We start from the raw sequence: 18,944 nt of genomic DNA on the forward strand, positions 1-18,944 counted from the left end.
GACCAGGACAAACAGGGTTTCATTTTCAGTTGAGCTGTAAACAAAGGATGGAGACACATGTAAACAAACGTGTGCATAATTGTTCCTTGAGAGATATTTAAAAAAAAAAAACAACTCTAATGAGTGTCATCCCTTCACAATAGAAATAGAAATGACAAATAAAACAAGAAAGGCATAGAAATTACACTGAAAAAGACCAGGCTGTTCAAACTGTGTCTTTTGCTAATGGTGATATGGCGTTTAACTGCAAGAGATTGCAAGACATCATTATAATTTAGAATTATAATTGGTGGCAGTGTGTTGCACTAGCACTGGACAAACCATACTCACTCTTTCCTTGTATCAACTTGAGATTTTCCAATGAGCTTTTTTTTATCCTGTGAAAACATAGATTTTTAGAATATTTGTAATTGAGCTTTGAGTGGTGTTCTATTGAAATTCTATGTCGTAGTACATCTGGCACTTTTAAACATTTCACTGATATGTAACCATACCAATGGAAGGTTATCTTTATGTGGGTACAGCAGATTAACCTTTACATAGTGCTGTAAGTTATGACCTGAAAAAGAGCCCAAACCTAAACGGGAAACACGTGTGTGGGTGTGTGTTTGAGAGAGAGAGAGTGACACCTGAGTATATCATAAGAGGATGCTTGCAGATAAGTGCTTTGGTAACATTCGACGCTGTAGATGTAGAGCAGGAACAAAATTTAGAGCAAAGACGAAGACATTTAGATCATTTATTCCTTTGGCTGTCATGTGGAGTGGGAGAAGACTGGCAGATAAGATGGACAATGAGGTTGCAATATTGAAAATAAATTTTATGTGTTGAACTGGCATGGCTGCAGTAACACATTACAGACTGCAGAATATGCCTCTCTACCTCTCAGACCATACAGTTAGACAGAGACTGCAGATAGAGTGGTAAGATTTAAGAAGGAGGGCAGTGCTTAGCAACAACAGACCTTACTAATCCTGGTACATGTTACTAAAAAGGAGCATTTCTGCATCCCGAATATTGATGTGTTGGCAGAGGGTACCATCCATGTTTTCTACCAACAGAGTTTATCAGTGTTATATGCAAACTCTGCATGTTATACATGCCATGTCTCTTTCTATTTTCCAGCAATTTGTCAAATTCTATTATTTATTATTATATTATTTTTTTCTATTTAGTCTACTCTAATTAGAATTTTTAAGTTTTTTTATTTTCATTTTAGCAATTTTTCCTCAAATAAATTATTCAGCAACAAAATGATCTACCATTGAGGGCCTTTTGATTATGATCCATTTAAATTAAATTTTGATAAATTCAATTTTTTGCCAAGGTTAAAATGAAATCATAATTATTTTTGATTAACCCCTGCATCATATTTGAAAATAGCCCTGTTGTAAAAAGCTTGCATGTATGAATTGAAGCAGATTTGAGGTTTTAATATACTACAGATTACACAGATGCAGAAAAGTGTCATAAATTATGATCTGCCAATGAGAATTTGCTTATCAGAATTACCTAAATACATTTGGAGTTTTCTGACTCTTTTTTCTGTGCTTTACATAACATAATAATAATAATGATAATAGCAATAATATTAATACATTTTCTGTAAAGTATTTTAAGAAGTGTTATACAAATAGGGGTTCTTATTGGATCTTGGGTAAGATACTGAACATAAAGGGTGTTCCCTGGGATTAATCTTGTGGGAACAACCAGCTCGTGAAAGATCTATGATTTTCTACACATGTGAAATGGGAGAGGACAGCTGGAGTTTATTACTTTATCAATTGGACATAGCATTGTTTCATCAGAATAGACTGCTCCTTGTAAACTTTTTTTTTGTTGTACAACAAGGTAGTTCCCCGGTAGATGATAAGCTTTATGGGATGTTTATTATGCATGGGTGGTGTGATGAGGTGTGACGATCTGTGTTTCGCCTTGGTACTGAGCTCCAATGCTGGCTCTGGTTCATTCATTCAACATATTTTACCTTTGACAATTGAATGGGCTGTTGTGCAGGTGGACTGTTCTTCTTTCTGTCTTTTTACCACTTTCATTTGCTGCTGTCTGTTTGCAACAGTGTCTAAGAGATGCCATTTTGTCTCTGTAATACTGGAGTTGTACCCATCTTAAGTGTGTGTTAGCTGTCGTGTTCAAGTCCAGAGGATATGCAAATGGTGTGATAAAACTCTCCATCGTCTAGTTTAATAGATATCCAAATCTAGACACTTCACAGAATGTGCCACTGCAAAGTCTAGATTTTCTTAACCTGGTTCAGATTGTATGTGATTAGCCTGTTGTAGTAAAAGTACTGATAAACTTTATAAAGCTTGAGGTCATGGCAGAAGAAAAGAAGAGAGAAACAAAATGATGGAATCCTAAATTCTTTTCATTTTAACATATTTTTTCAAGTTAAATGAGACGTTTAAAAGGAGCTACATAACTGACACGACTCCTTCATATACAGAGAAATAAATGAGCAATACTGAATGTCCCAGCTAATTCGGCCAGGATGTACAATGTAGAGCGAGAGAAACCACAGGCTACTTTCTCAGAACACAGCCAGCAGTCTTTCCTTACCTCCCGTCTCTTGCTCTCCCACTCTCACTCACCCTCACACACACATATTTAGCTGACATCTAAGAACAAACACATGTAAGGGATTACGTGTTGCATAAAGTTGGCCATTAATTCTCCAGAAGGTCATCGATGCTCTTTGATATTCTGTTCCATCCCACATAGTAAAACTTCTGAGCCCTCCTTCAGACTCTCACCTGAGCGCTTACCTGCCAGCGACTTCTTGTGATGTACTCAGACGTTACTCTCTCTCACACACACACGTGTTTCAGAGAAGGACTGTGCAGGTAAAGAAGCTGCTGAGGAGTGAAGAGGTCTGTCAGCACATTCCTTCTTCACTGACTGGACTGGACTAAACTCACTGTAGAGCAGCGGTGAGTCTTTGAAATGTTTTATTCAAATTTCTGATGGAAAAATCAAACCTTCACTCTGTTCAGCCACTCTGAAACTGGAAAAAACACGTTTACAACCGATGTCGCAAATAAGAAACATCTTTACTTCTTGTTTGCATGCTGTAAACTGTTGGCAGTACTCTATTTAGTGGAATGAAAAGACAAGGTGGTAGGAGCAGGATTCCAATACTACAGCTGTTATATTCATCCTAAAAGGATTTTACCTTTCTCAAGTAATTGCTCAAGTAATCCAGTTTGCTGTTTAAAGTTACCTAAAGCAAGGGTTTCTCAGTTAAAATGTTCACACATAGAAACTGTTCATATTATCTTAGTTACTTCATAGAGAAATGCAAATGAAAGCAGACAGTCTGAGAACTTTTTATGACTTTTTTTCACAGCATGCAGCATTGGGCATATTTCTGATTGTCCGACAAAGAGACAGCAACGTGCTCTGTTCAGAAAAGCTGGTGCTGATGTTTTATGGAGAGTGAAACAAACTTTAAGTTAAAGTTAGACTTTCCTTGTGACATTGACCAACAAAATTCATGGGAAAGCAATCTGTTATATAATCCTAACCCTGTTATTGTAACTCACATCTTTTGATTTCCATGGTTTTGTTTTTTCACTAAATTCATGAAAACTTGACATCATATGGTATTTTTCAGCAAATAGCATAACCTTGAATGAAGGTGCTCTGCAAAACATAAGTGCAAAAAAAAAAAAATGACATGCCCAATGAACGTAAACATCGCTTTTGTAGCTTAATTTAGTTAGATAGTCCCATCCTAAGGGCTTTTTTTTTCCATTTTAGCGTAACGTGACAGGAGCAGACAAAACTCCTCAGAGCATAAAGTGCCAGTGGACCTGATCATCTACCCTCATCAAGTTTTAACGCCTGCAGTGCATATGTTTGTAGGAAAGGGTCTACTTTTGTTGTGGCATTCAGATGCGTTAATGTTGCTGAACACTTTTATTATCTGCTGGTAATGGTCACTGCTATATGAAAAAAGGAGAGACTTGCAGATTTTAAGGGATAATTGATAATGTGTTTAACCCAAACCATTATGTTCTCCTGAACTTAAACATGTAGTTTCATTGCCAAATCCCATACCCAATGAGTTGCAATGAAAGTTTAAGAGTAATGACTCCTCAAGTGGTATGAACTCCAGTTTTCAAAATAAAAATACTTTTGTTTTATTCATCTGTCACCCCTCCAATCTAAAACGCTGGATTTTGTGGAATAACTAAATGTCCTCATTGACGGTTGTAGATTACTACCCTGCATTCTGAAAAATAATGCCAAAGGAGCATCAACTATTTTCAAATGTAATGCCAAGGACTTCTTATCAAAAGACAAGCATGTGACTGTTGTGGTCCATGGGTTTTGGTAGTTTTTGTAATCTATCTGTTTTCGATTTGACACTCCACTTTACTGATCTTATTTTCTGTTTTATTTTCAAACAGTTTGCTCCTTCATGCACTTTAGTCGCTTTTACTTCCTCTGTTTGTTGCTCCTCACTTGTTTTCAGTTGTCATTATCCTGTGTATTTATACTCTCTTTTCTTCTGTGTTAGTTGCTAGCTCCTTGTTATCTCCCCCTGGTTCACTATCAGTTTTGTTCCACCTATGGATTCAGGTTTTGGACTTTTTGGGATTATGTGACTTGCAGCTCCTTACATTTGGTTCTTTCTTTATTAAAGTCTTTAATTCATCATTATCTGCCCCTTGTGACTACGCGGTTTTCAGAAAGACTGCTGACAATGATGACCAGTGCAAATGCAATGCTCAACTCAAAAACTTGTGGTGCCCTAACGAAAGCAGGGAAAAGATCTGAAAAAAAAGAAATATTTCAAACACTAATGTTAACTCTTGTGGTTATAGATCTTAGATAGTTATTGCATCCAACATTTTTCAAAAAAACTTTATAGACAAGTGCACTTTTTTTTTATTGACATTACATGTATATCACCAATATGCATGAATGCATTGTGTCTTTATCAGTCAGTAAGTCACTAACTGCCTGTAACTCACTCTAACAGATCCACCTGACGTCTTTCTCCAAAAGAAACTACAGGGCGGACGGCATCAAAGTCACATAATGGAGAAGCAGTCTGCTAATGAATCATCCGCACAGGGCTTTGTCCTGGCTGACTACGCTGTCTTTGCTGCCATGTTGTCAATATCTATGGCGATTGGACTTTTCCAGGCCCTGAAGAGGAGGCCAAGGGAAGCCAGTCCGGACGACTTCTTCACCGGGGGCCGGAGCATGCCAGCCGTGCCTGTTGGGCTTTCACTATGTGCCAGTTTTATGTCAGCAGTCCAGGTTCTGGGTGTTCCCTCTGAGGGGTTTCGCTATGGCTTTAAATTCCTCTACATGTGCCTCGGACAAAGCATCAATTCCGTGCTGACAGCTTATCTCTTCCTGCCAGTTTTCTTTCGACTGGGCATCACCAGCACCAATCAGGTGATAGTAAGCCTCCCGTTGTTTTTCAGCTGTTAAATTAACTGAACAGGATTCTATTGTCATGAGGAGGACTTAATCAAAAGCACCTCAGATTTCTCAAGAAGTTGTTTGACATATTCATAATTAAAAGAATTTAATCACAGTCTATTCACAGGGATCCCTAACTGCTCGTGCCATTTATTATACTGCGTGACCAATTTTGAGTACTTTGCTGCCTACTATCAACCACTGAAACCATTCAAGACTGCAACTATGATTACTGGAGTAAATGTAGAATGCTGCCAAGTTTACAGATTATAGCAGAGCAGACACTGAGCAGTCCAATTCCATTGTAATACCAGTTTGTATACTTTATTGTAGATAAAAGTCAACCTTTACCCTTGCCTTCCCTGGCTTTGATAAAAAAAAAAGCTATGTGCAGCCTATTGATCTTGTCAGAATCTCTGGTGAAAGAAATCATCCTGTTTCATGTGATCAATTTGCATTGATAAAGAGATTTTGGTTTCTGCTGTTTTGGAATAAGAATATGCGGTTCATTTGTTTGACCAAGTGGCTGTAGATTCGAGGGTTCAATCAAAATAAACCCCAAATGATCAAGAACACATACTTGTCTTATTACAGTGCAGAAACAGGGTCATGATTTCTCAGTAGCTCATGAAATGTACCTGTGGGTTATCAAACGGGGCAAATATAGGAGGCGAAGAAGGATGAGGGATATATGCAGAGATTCTCTATGAAGTTATTACTCTTCCCTCCACAGTATCTGAAGATGAGGTTTGGCAGAGGGATGCAGCTGTTGGGCAGTATCCAGTTTCTTATTGCAACGGTAAGACAGGCATCGTTATGATCTGTGTCACTCAAAAATCTAAATATTCAGCCCTCTCAAAGAGATTCCTATGCCTTCACAAATGTTTAATGCAAATGCCTAAAATGGCTCATGTCCAGTTCCCTCCTGGCATTTACTTGTGATCTGTTTGTGTTATATTTTCTCAGCTGCTTTACACGGGTATTGTCATCTACGCACCAGCCTTGATCCTCAATGAGGGTAAGAGAGAACAAGTAATTCCTCTCTGTCTGGAGAGAATAACGGGATATCTTTATTCTTTCTCCATTTTGGTTGTAATTTCCACATTCCTTTCATGTATGATTGATCCCTCGGGATTTTCTACATGCAAATTCTGACCTAATCAGAGTGCAGACATGTTCTTTGTCATGGATTTTTATGAAGTTCTACAATATGTATTCTCAAAAACAGACATTTTGCAAAGGTCAAGGTCCGTGTGTGAATCAACTGAACTCTAAAATGGTGAGAACGGGATCAGTGAAGCGAAAGGAATTATGAGTTACAGCAATATTTCTATTTGAACTGGCTTTTTGCAGTAAAACTGAGTGTACCAGGAAACACTTAGATCTCATGGTCACAGCAGGATTTTAAGATAAAAAGAAAAAAAAAAGCCAAATTTTTATAATATCAAACTTTCCTTTCAACTTATTGTTTTCCTGCTCGTTGCTGTTTGCATCACGTGGGTGCAGTTGTAAAGATAATGTGTTAGAATACATATATGAAAATGATGCAAATCCATTTTAGTGATGTCAGGTAATTAGTTAGTTATCCATCAGCTCATTTGGATTCAGTTAAGTTTACTTTTCTTTGTGACAGTTCACTGTAAATTGTGGGCACTCAGCAAAAGCCGATGCCCGATTAAATACATCCCATTATGTTCCGATTATAATCCAATCTAATCTTGTTCAAACCAGTTCTTTGTAATCTAATTATAATCCAAAACATTTAAATGTATTCCACTATTAAAACTGTTATCATATAATGACAATTATTAAAAAGTAGCATTGCTGAAGAAATCAAGATCGTGTTGAATCTCTATTCAGTTGAATCCCTTGTTGTCTCTCCTCATGTGCCCTATGTTCACATAATACCTCTGATGGGTTGCTCATGGAACAAGACCACTGCTTAAACAAAGTTTTAAGTATTTGCTAAAACAAAGACTGGGCAAGTGTGGTGGATGCTGTTCAAACAACTTGAAAAACTTTTTTAGAGTTCAAACTCTTCTAATTAAAGTGATCTTCAAATTCACTGATGATGAAAAAAATTTGCTTTTGCAGCCACTGGACTCAATATGTGGGTATCTCTGTTTTCTACGGGGATCATCTGCACCTTGTACACTACAGTGGTAAGAACATGCTTTTGATATTCTTATCAAACCAGTACGGCAAGTCAGTTATTCATTGAAAGACAGGACTGATGTCTAGTCCTTATGAAACTCGGAAAATCTCAGGAGCAAAAGCAAAATGGTGAATCTGCTTGTACTTGTCATTTTCTATATTTTCTCACTATCCCTGTCTCTGCTTCTTCCATCTTTTGTGTGCAGGGTGGCATGAAGGCTGTGATCTGGACCGACGTGTTCCAAATAATGGTCATGTTGTCAGGCTTCGTGGCAGTTTTAATCCATGGCACAGTTCTGGTCGGTGGTCCTGCACGAGTACTAGAGATTGCAAACAATGGATCGCGTATCAACTTTGATGAGTGAGTACATTTTCAACTCCCAAATATTCACATGATATTTGAATATTGTGCACACACATCCAGATAAAGCGCAGTTTAAAAAAAGAAAAGAAGGTTGGCTTGAAAGTTTCGAGCTCTCATGCAGCACAGTTCTGCAGTGAAAATAACTTCCCACTGGATGATAATGCTTTAACAATTGGTCGTGACGTTCCTCCACAGTTTTGACGTTGACCCGCGGAAACGTTACACCTTCTGGAGCCTTTCTGTTGGGGGTACCTTGGTTTGGTTGTCCATGTATGGAGTAAACCAAGCACAAGTCCAGCGCTACATCTCTTGCCGATCAGAGCGGGCGGCCCAGTTGTAAGTGGAGACCTGCTTGTCATTTCTATAAAGTTCCTGCACATGAATCTTCTTGTGTCAGCAGTTATCTGCATCACAGTTTTGTTTATAGATTCAGCGTGTTGAGTACAAAACAGTTCAATGTCACTGACATCGACGTGTGTGAAGTGTTTGTTTTCATAATTAAGGGACTCTTGGAAGTTATTCCCGGGAGATGTGACCTTGGACCAGTGCAAACTTAAAATACCATCTGGTGCACCGAGCCCTTTTGTTGTTGTTCAGTTTTCCTCAGTTCTGATCGGTTTTGACACATCTTACTGACCTAAATCTCTTCAAATACTTGTGTCTTCATTAAACGCCAATATGAAACACTTCAAGATTGCATTTAACCCCTGGCGTTCTTAGTTTGATTTGACCGATGGTGCTGAGTGTTGTACTGAACAAGATAAATAGGTTAGTGAGGTAGGTTGAGCCTAAAGTCTGAGTGTTCAGTGACACAAAGGTGGGTCTTTTTTAACCTGGCCAGATCATCATGATAACATTAAACTGAACACACAACCTGGCCTGGTGGAGGAGGTCATACACAAAATATTCAACTAAACTAAACTCTTTTCCTACCATATCCCAGATACAAAATCACAGCAGAATATTTTTACATTTTTTATCCTATGTTGAAGCTTGACATTTTGACTGATTGTGACACATTACATTGACTGCCACAGCAAATCAAAACTAGATTACTCTTAAAATCATGAAATCAAGACTTTTGACCTTTTCTAGAGCATTGTGAACCCCCAGGTTCAAGAACAAGTTATATTTTGCAAACCCTTTGAGCCTGTATCATCAATGCAGCCTAAAAAAAGCCACACAGCTCACAGAAGAGCAAAGTCAATGCATAGGGTTGCCACTGGAACCCACATACACTCAGTTGGTGAGGCAGAAAACACAGACGCATGTTTTCAATCACTGTCTTGATTTGCTGAATCTCTTTTATGCTGCTGATATTACAGCTAATAGAACACACACGATTAGTTTAGAATGTAAGCGCTCTAACGTTCAGCTGACACGTTACAAATGAATTGAGTGTAGTTACTGTTTAAAAAATATATTATTATATATTATAGTATTTACTTTCAAATTTGTGCAATTTTCTGCCAGCATTACTTGCTAGCCTTATTTGCAGCAAAAGTGTAGATTTATGCTGCACTATTGTTTTCACATTCAGCACACGCTTCAATTCAACCACCCTTTTCATCATGCTTCAGATAAGTGGTGGGCAAACCAGGCATTTTATGCCGAAGAAGCATCAAATTAGGTGTCATACAGCCACTTTTATGCAGCAACTGAAGGAGAAAGTGGGTTAAAAAAGAAAGATGATAGCCACTATCATGACAAAGACAGCCTTGCTGTGGCGAATTTACTTTGTAGCAAACCCTCAACTCTAAAGACAGAAGCCATCTTTGGAGCACAGTGCCAATATTTACAAGGGTATCTGAGTATCAGCATCTTGTTTGCTTAGTTTGACATTATTCTACCATATTATTATTATCAATGATTATTAATATTATTATTATGGGTCCTGACAGGTCATCTCAGTTTGATGTGCATGCTTATTTTTGGCTTTGTTTTACAATAGATTAACTTGGGTTCTATTTATTTTCATTAATTTTTTTATTTTTCAGTTTCTTTCAGTGTTTTATTTAGTTTTTATGCAGGTCAACGGACTTCTGAGATGAAAAAAAAAAGTCTGCACCAAAGGAAGTTGTTCTCGCCCACAGAGAATCTTAACTGTTCAGTAGTTCATATTTTCTTCCATTACTTATCTATGTCATCATGTGATGCATTTGGATGATTCCTACCAATTGGCGAGCTTAACACACCTCAAACAGTTCTGCCATTTTGATCAATGAGTTCACCAGAGCAGATCCTGCAGCAATGTACAATGTGTTCTTTGAAGAATAAAGTACCTGTTCTTGTAGAACCAAGAAATGAAGTTATGACCCTGTAAATTGGCTCTTTAATGATAAGACGAACTCATGGACATTGAGCATCTCCTTGCATGGGCCTAAAACTAGTTGGCAAATCTGTTTTATTTTTCCCCAAAGCAGATAAATGGGTGAAAAGTGGAAATACATAAATTTAAAGTTTTATAAAGTTTTCTTTTTTTTGCAGGGCTCTGTTTGTGAATCAGGTGGGTCTGTGCCTCATTGTCTCCAGTGCGGCCACCTGCGGCATCGTCATGTTTGCTTATTACAGCGACTGTGATCCGCTGAAGTCTGGGAGGATTTCTACACCTGATCTGGTACTCAGATTACTCCAGACAAGGAGAACTTATCTTGTCTCACACTGGCCCACTAGAAGTGCTGGATTTACTTGATCATTTACGGTTGAAAGTCATCTCCATTTCAGATATCATGAATTGTTTCTGCACTCATTTGATAATCAGAAGTAATTCTTTAAATCAGGATGAAGTTCATAGAATATTTTACACAAGACTTTACTGAGTGGCACTGTTGTGGTATATACTCTTTGTTTTGTAATGTCTGATTTAGATTGAGAGAGGAACATATGCAGGAAATGTCTTTGTCTAACACACCAATATTTGTTTTTCCACTTTTACCCGTTTGCTTTTCTGATGAAGTACATGCCGTTCTTCGTGTTGGACATATTCAGAAATCATCCAGGATTTCCAGGTCTTTTCCTTGCTTGTGCATACAGTGGGACTCTTAGGTACTTGAATCCTACTTACTCTATATACAATATGCAGATAAGTTTTGCAACAATATAGGGAACCAGTGGTGAAATACTTTGGTGAAAATCGGAGTCAGTTGCACTCTACCATGTGTTTATGTTTCACCTTCATTACGTTTCAGATGAAAATGTTGTGTAATCCACAACTTTTATCTGGTAATTGCAGGCACGAGTTCAGGATTAGATGTAACTTTTATGGCTGCACTTCTGGCTGACAAACATTTTTTCACATTTAGATTGTTCTTACACTAAAATGAACCAGATTAGTTCTTATTTTTACCACTGTGAAGACTGACCGTAACCTCTTTAAGCCACCTTGTCTGGTGGCATGTAGTTTTGGTGCTAAAAGATTGCTTACTGGATTTATCCTCTAAACTCTATATTTGATATTGGATCATCTTTGAATATAACTGTCAAGATAATGGATATTAAATGTTAAACTTCACCATCTTTCCTGGTTTGAAGTAGAAATTTGGGCACTCCGCCTTAGTTAGTGGCTATGTTAGTCAGAAATAATTCAAGAATTAATTCATTTTGCATATAAATAATCTCTGAGATCCACATGTAGAATTATGGATTACCAAGTGTCATTTATAACAGCACAGCGTCAACAAGTATCAACGCCATGGCTGCAGTGACAATGGAAGATCTGCTGAGACCCCATCTTCACATGACGCAAAAGAAACTGATCCTTGTTTCCAAAGGACTGTGTAGGTTGATTATTACTCACTACTGAAAATCCATTCAAAGGAGTTTGTATTCTTAAACTTATTTTTTCTGAAAAATAGCATAATTTAGCCCTGAAAATGAGAAGAATCTGTACACTTGTGTTTCATTTGCTCTGGCAGAATTCCTCTGACTCTCCTTCTGGTCAAACATTTCTACCTGACCTTGCCTGGGAGGGTTAACTCCAACAGTTTCTCTAATCAAGGGTCACTTTGGTACATGAATGTAAAAAGGACCACCAATGAGGAACTTTCATAAACAACCAACATAGCATTCACTGATCACGAATGGTCTTTTGAATCTTCTGTTTTATCAGTACTAAAATAACTGGACGGATGTATTTTCAAGGTTAATCTGCTTATATTTTTCTATTGCTCAGAGCTACATCATCCCCAATTTTCATCCCGTAATAATTTCCATCCAGTTGAGGTAAAGAGGTGTTTTGGTCTGTAGATATTGATAATGCCTGTTTAAAAGTGATATTTAACTAAAAGGTTAAAGGCAAATTTGTACGTTTTCTGGAAATGTCAGCCTAATCAAACTACCATCACCTGACTCAACTCTGGTGCAAGCTTCCTTAAATCACACTTGAAAAGTTATCCTTTCATATGAATATGAAGATTTCATGTTTTGCAAAGTTCTGCACAGAAATATTGTACCTGCCTTCTCTGTTTTTGGTCTAAGCTTTTCTGTACGGAGCTGGCTGTATCACCGTAGCTGCTCTCTCCTCCTTGCTGGATTGGGGAGTTCTTCAGGTATGATACATTTGTAGATGATTCCTGATGAGTTTTCATGTTTGTAAGAACGCAGCAACACAAATGCTTTCAAAGGGAGATAATATGACTTGTCAGGGCTGCATCCTACATGTAGCTCATGAAATGAATGTTCACTGAATAAAGCTCTCAGTATCATACGCATCATGTTTATTATTCTCAGTTTTGTTGAATTAAACAACACATTAAATGAGACAGAAATCATTACACAAAGGTTTTGTAGAGCTAGATAGTCGAACCATTTCTATTTAATTTCTGACTTCTGAAGTCCAGAAAAATGATTCATTCTGAACTACAATATAACATTTACGCTGATTTTCCAGATCAACGTTTGTCTTCTCACTTCAGGGTTCGTTCACTGTCATGGGGGTGGTCAGCGGTCCGTTACTGGGCGTCTTCATTTTGGGAATGTTCGTCCCAGCAACAAACAAGCTGGTGAGTGACTGGTGAACTAATTATCCAGAAAAATGTTTAGGACATATATATGAAGTACAAACCTGGAATTCAAAGGACAAGAGTGAAGCACTGAAATAATGACTCAAACTAAACTACAATATATACTCACTAAATGTTACGGCTTTTCACACGACACCTCAAAACAGTACATGCATTACTCCAACCATACATTCAACAATTAAACACACTGCATTTATTGAGAAAGGGTTTCTTTTGGACTGGACTGGATGTAGCAGCAGACTTTTATGGCCATTAAAAGATAAATTGTGCTTTAACATTGATTTTTTTCATATCATGATCTATCCCCTTCCAACATCCTGTGAGTTGATGCAAAGAGGTATTGCTATAGGCTTGTCTCCCTGTTTCCCTGTGAAGCTCCCACTTGTTGTAAAGCCTGGTTTGTCCTCTTGTGGCAATTGCTATTAAATAACATCCAACCCAACCCAACCCCAAAACCAGCACAGCGTCAAACACCTGCAGACCTTGGCAGTACAAACAGTTGTCAGCTTTTGCATCGCAACGTGTCTCATCAACATTGAGTTAATTAAAGCCTGTTTAACAATTTATGGAAAGATCAAGAGCAATCACTACAGAACACAGAAGTGAAGTGAACATGTGACGTGCTTTGTAAATGTAAATTAATGAGATAAAGGTCTGTTTAAATCTATTTATGTCAGTCACTTTTAAACATACACCAAAACTGTATTATTAATCTAAACACTTTCAGTCCCATTCCTGACTTGTGATATATTCAGTTTCCTTCATCATTTGGGTACTGATTAGCTGACCAAATTTATTTATCAAGGAAACTGACAGATAGTCTTGTAGTTTAGGCAAATATTTACTTCATGTAAACACTCCTTTCTGGCTCAAAGATTCTATCTAAATACTAACTAAATCCCAACAAAATCATTTCATAAATCATTAACGTAACAGTTCTGAATGAGGTGTTTGAGCCAAACAGAAGGGAGGTGTCTCTGCTTTATCTCGATTCATTTACTCAATAAATGTTTTACTCATATGTAGATGTCAGTTTATCTCTTGTTACTGCAGACTCCCTGTGAAAAGGTTTGCTATTCTCCTGATCCAACGGAGAGACAAAGCAAAAAAACATTTTCTCATCATGGTATACATCTAGAAAACAGACCTGGTCCTAGCACATTTTAGCTGGCATTTTGGCAAAGAAAGAAAGAGAGAATGAAGCATGGAGAAACTTTGTTAAATGACTGAAACCACTGGATATGTAAATAAGTGGTTCCCAACTCGAAGTTTGCCAAAGACTACAGGAGGTGCCTGAGGCCTTAACGTCCCACAGATTGTTGAAATTAGATTTGTATATGCACAACATTTCAGTGCAGTAATTGGATAATTGGTTTATGAAGCCTCTGTGAGAATGAAGTGCATCTAATGCGACTTTATTTTAAATTAAACTGCCATTCCTCCCAGACCAGGCCAACAAGCAGACGCAGTACCCTGAATCAAACAATAAGCAGTGCAAAGACTCTTGTTATTCCCAAACTGGTGTACAGAACTAGAAAAAAATATAAAAATAGGGTTATACAGCATTTTCCACAGCAGATGAAATAGTCTGCTGGCACTTAACTTATTTCTTCATGCACACATTTACCCAGCATTTGAACATGCCCCAGGGGCGGAATTAACAAAATTTATCGATGCTGGGAAAAGGCTGATTAACTAAACTTAACTGCCACACAGCTCAGCTCCTGTTCTTTGCAGATCGGAGCACACTGAGGTCAGAAACACTGGACAAACATGTGCATTTTCAGACAGCGGTTAACCAGAGGCCCCATTAACATTTTAACAGATCTTTTTTTTTATCCTTCTTCCAGGGGGCATTTTCTGGGTTATTAGTGGGCTATGGGGTCTCTCTGTGGCTGGCTGTGGGTTCAACTCTTTACCCACCCAGTGAGGAGACCATGGGTGTCCTGGCCAGCCTCACAGGAGGCTGTGAAGCCACTAACGTCACCCTGAGCAGCAGCTCTAACCATGATCAACACTCCATCTCCACCCCACTTCACCCCAATGACCAAAGGTCAGTGAGTTTACTTTCCTAATGATGACTGTGAGCAAACCAAAGCCCAAACAAAATCATTTCAACTGGAGTTTTCTGATGTTCTCTGATGGCTTCAGTCCTTTAGAAGATTCCTTTGCCTTTTTCACTCCGTAGAAAATACCGTAGTTCAATGCAAATAAATAAATAGATAATAATAATGCACTCATTTGGCTGAAACTGTTTAAAGGAATTATTCATCTTAAATGTTTGCATTTTGGAAATCAGTTCATTTACTTTTCAATCAACTATTTACAGGAAAAGTTTTGACCAGGTGTGCCAAAACTGTTTAGCAAAGTACTATAAAAACGGTAATACACATTTCACTCTGTTGTTCCCAAAATCTAGTGGCATCTATAACTTCTACTCCATGTCTTACCTCTACTTTGGAGCCATAGCCACTAGTTCGGTCATACTCGTTGGGCTGATCGTGAGCTACGCAACAGGTAACAAGATTAAAGAAAAAAAGATGAAGACACAACACTGAGAGATGTGTGTTTTGTTATGAAAAGCATTGATTCACGAGAACTCACCTCTCAGTAAGTCTGTTTTAATTCAATCTAATGAATTTAATTCAACAAACTGCACTCAGTTACACTTTAGGGCATCAAGCTACGAACAAAGCAATCCAACAAAGTCACGGTGCAATAAAAGCTGGTTAGCTTCCACTTTTTGTGATGCCATATGAGTTCACAAATTTCTCTCTTAACACAGGACCAACAAAGAGGAGTCAAATTAAAGAGGGTTTGTTGTGGTGGGACCTGAATAAAAAGGAAGTGGAGGTCCCATCTGAATGCAGTGTAAGTATGCTACCACAAGCTTAGGGCTTCCAAACATGTAGTATCTGTTTTAAAGCACAAATATTGAATTTGTAGAATAAGTAATGGACCTGTAGGACATCAACCCACTCAGACTTTTCTTTTGGTCTGAGAACATTTAGCTGTTCATTTTCTTAGCGTTATGTACCACCCTGGACTATAACACTGTGTAACAAAGACTTTATGTTGGAATTTCTTCATTTTATGAATTCAGTATAACCAAGTCTTGTAAATACATGTGATGTGTTGTCTGTGTTTGTCCCTAAGAATGTTACAATGGTCAGGATGTGTCCCTGCCTTCTGCAAAATGCAGAGTACTGTGATACAGCGCAGACGCCTGTGAACCTGAGAAGTAATAACCAGGTAAAAGAACCAAATAAACAATGAATAAATCAATGATCTCCTTTATTGTAGCAGTACAAGTTACTGAAGTTAGAGGCGGAGCTGGACTTTAATCAAGGATCAAGTGAGAAATAAAGTACTGTTCAGGGAGTTTCCACCAGCAGTTTTGCTGTTTTAAATCCAGGTTTCTGGTCTTTCTTGCAGGGAAACAAAGTATCAGAGAAAACACAGGTGGTGCCTTTGATGAATCTGCGCCGAGAAGATGTGCAGTAAACAAAAAAGAAGAAATAACAGAAATGTTGAATTCTATTTAGAATTTGGACTTTGAAATGTCAGTTTCCCTTTATAGCATTCCGAATCACAGGGACATTTCCTGCTTGAGTTCAGCTCTTAAAAGGGTTGTTTGTTTTGGCACTGTATCATTTGTGGTTTCATTGTCAGCCTGCCACATATTTGGATTTACATTCACGCCTCTAATCCTGTGCCAAGTGCAGTCGAAAATCATATTTATTCAGGTATGTTGAAAAGTCTCTTCATCTCAATCTGGTATGTTTCCATATCTGAACAGAAGCACACCTGCATGCCAACCAGTGTCAAAAGAAGTGTGACACAAAGTGTAGATTGTGATTAACAGCAATTCAGTTCTTACTTCCTCATTCTGCAGTCATGCTATATCTATTACCGTATCTAGTTTCATTCAAACAAGCCAAAAGCTTATTCTTAAAGTGAGAGTTGGACTGTTCTTTGTTATTGAAACTTAAACGGCTTTTGGTTTTACTCTCAACATGAAGTATGAAGGAAACACCTCCTCTGTAAATCTAAATTTGTCTATGTTGCATCTTGAATTCACAGCTGTTGTGACAAATATAAATAAAATATACTTTATTCCACATTACAACATCTCTGTGAATGCATCCATGGGTAGAATCCACCAACTGGATAGAAACTGCTGCTGTTCAGGCTGTACTGAGTCACAAATTGTTTTGTGTGTGTCATTTGGTCTTAGCTCCAGTATGAACATTTTTAATTAATTGATTAGCGTATAGCTGTTGTGTATGTATGTGTATGAAGGACACATCCACCAAATGTGAACCTGAAACAACAATTTCAGCAATCATAATAAACTGTTTACATTTAGAGGGTTTGCCTTATGCCTTAAAAAGTTAGATTTTATAGGGGTGGGTGGGCATATTTAGCATGTCATTTCTAGTGTGTAACCTTCTCGTTCCCTATTTCATTTCTAGTTTCACATGCCCCTAAAAATACTAACTCTGGTGCAGAAAGTGCAGTATGTGTATGTCACAATTATGACCAATTATGTGGCGTATACTGACATCTGGTGATAAATGTTGGTGAACAAACGACTGTAGTTGCATCCATCATGGCTGCCAGGCACATCTAGAAAAAAGTACAAAGGCACTTCAGAATCACATGAGGTCATTTATTGCATTTTTCTTAACCATTCATCCATTCTGACAAACAGAAGTAAACATAACATTTCCAGACACTCCATCTCCTAGATTTGACAGGTGAGACTAACTGCAGGTCTCTCTTTAACGTTGAGAAATTGTGCTTCCGCGCACGTTGGTCCTGAATCCCTCAACCGTGTAGCTGCTGCTGCTACTGTTCCTCAGCCCGCTGTTTCACCACTCATCCGCGGCCCTGTTCGAGTCCTCGTCGGCGACAGCGCAGTCCAGGCGCTGAACGCCGGGGAGCGCCAGATCTCTTTCGTTAAGCTTTTCCAGGAACGACGAAAGCAGCCTTTTGTTTAAGTGGTCGGTCAGCGTCCTTTCTTCTTCGACCCGCTCCTTAGCCACATTCGTCACCGGCGCCACTTCCTCCACCTCGGTGTCCGCGTCGCGCTGCTGAGGGGCCGGCTGGTAGTTCAAGGACAAGCCGTTGGACTGCTCGCCTTCCCCGGGCTGCTGCGCCGTGCAGCTCCCAGCGTCCGCCCCGGATTCCGTCTCCATTCGTGATATTAAGGAAGTTTGCAGGGCGGCATTCTCAAGCTCTTTTAAGCGTTTACTGTAGAGGCCGCAGGCAGAGGGTTCGTTATCAGCCGGGCTGCTGTTTTGAGGGGGCTCACCGGTTTGCTCCATCATGCTCTGCGTCAGGAGAGAAGCCTATACTTACAAAAGAATAGTGGCACCTCAGAGTCGGAGGTGTCGCCGCCATGTGGCCACCAATAGTACTGCCTTACTTCAACACAACTAAGCACAATAGTCAGCCGTTAGGTGTCCTACATACGACCTATAAGTACTTATAGTGTCATGGAGGTCATGTCTACTGCCATGCTTACTTATTGGTTATCTATACTATATATTTGCTTTGCATTTTATCTTGTAGCTGAGCTGTATTTTCCGTAAACTAATCTATCATTCTATATAAAAAGCTTGCTTGGAATTGAGCTAGAGGTTAAAAGATGGGTATAATATAGTAAATTCAGAGTTTTATCAACAATAATCTGTGTGAGAGCAAACGTATGAGCTGAAATGTAGTCCTTCTAGCAACCTAGAACTTAATAGCAATGACTAATTTCTAAGCTTTATTAATCCACAACTCATAGAACTTTTTCTATGGTACATTATAACTGGGATACTTGGTTAAACACTGAGTACAAGAAGGATAAAAATCAATAAAAAGTTGCAAAAGACAGCACAAGTTTGACCATTTTACATGTTTGCTGCATACTTTTCTTGAATTACTGAAAGTGTTTT

The 18,944-nt window shown here is 38.4% G+C and overlaps 1 protein-coding gene across 2 annotated transcripts; it reads left to right on the plus strand.

Moving 5' to 3' along the window:
• Positions 1–2,570: 2,570 nt before the first annotated feature.
• Positions 2,571–17,280, plus strand: slc5a5 (solute carrier family 5 member 5). 2 transcript variants are annotated; one of them, XM_072389294.1, is made up of 17 exons: positions 2,576–2,948; positions 5,006–5,430; positions 6,191–6,256; positions 6,424–6,475; positions 7,552–7,619; positions 7,818–7,972; positions 8,171–8,311; positions 10,463–10,592; positions 10,932–11,020; positions 11,642–11,751; positions 12,452–12,522; positions 12,889–12,975; positions 14,847–15,049; positions 15,416–15,513; positions 15,782–15,867; positions 16,153–16,248; positions 16,432–17,280. In XM_072389294.1, the coding sequence occupies exons 2-17, from the start codon at positions 5,065–5,067 to the stop codon at positions 16,498–16,500; spliced, it is 1,887 nt and encodes a 628-aa protein (XP_072245395.1). In that variant the 5' UTR covers positions 2,576–2,948; positions 5,006–5,064; the 3' UTR covers positions 16,501–17,280. The 2 variants fall into 2 exon arrangements, 1 of the variants encoding a protein (XP_072245395.1); XR_011916930.1 differs by lacking the exons at positions 15,416–15,513; positions 16,432–17,280 and having other exon boundaries at positions 2,571–2,948; positions 16,153–16,238.
• Positions 17,281–18,944: the final 1,664 nt, after the last annotated feature.

Source organism: Leuresthes tenuis, unplaced genomic scaffold (genome assembly GCF_036924035.1).
Source record: "Leuresthes tenuis unplaced genomic scaffold, fLeuTen1.0.hap1 SCAF_7, whole genome shotgun sequence".
Lineage (NCBI taxonomy): Eukaryota > Metazoa > Chordata > Actinopteri > Atheriniformes > Atherinopsidae > Leuresthes > Leuresthes tenuis.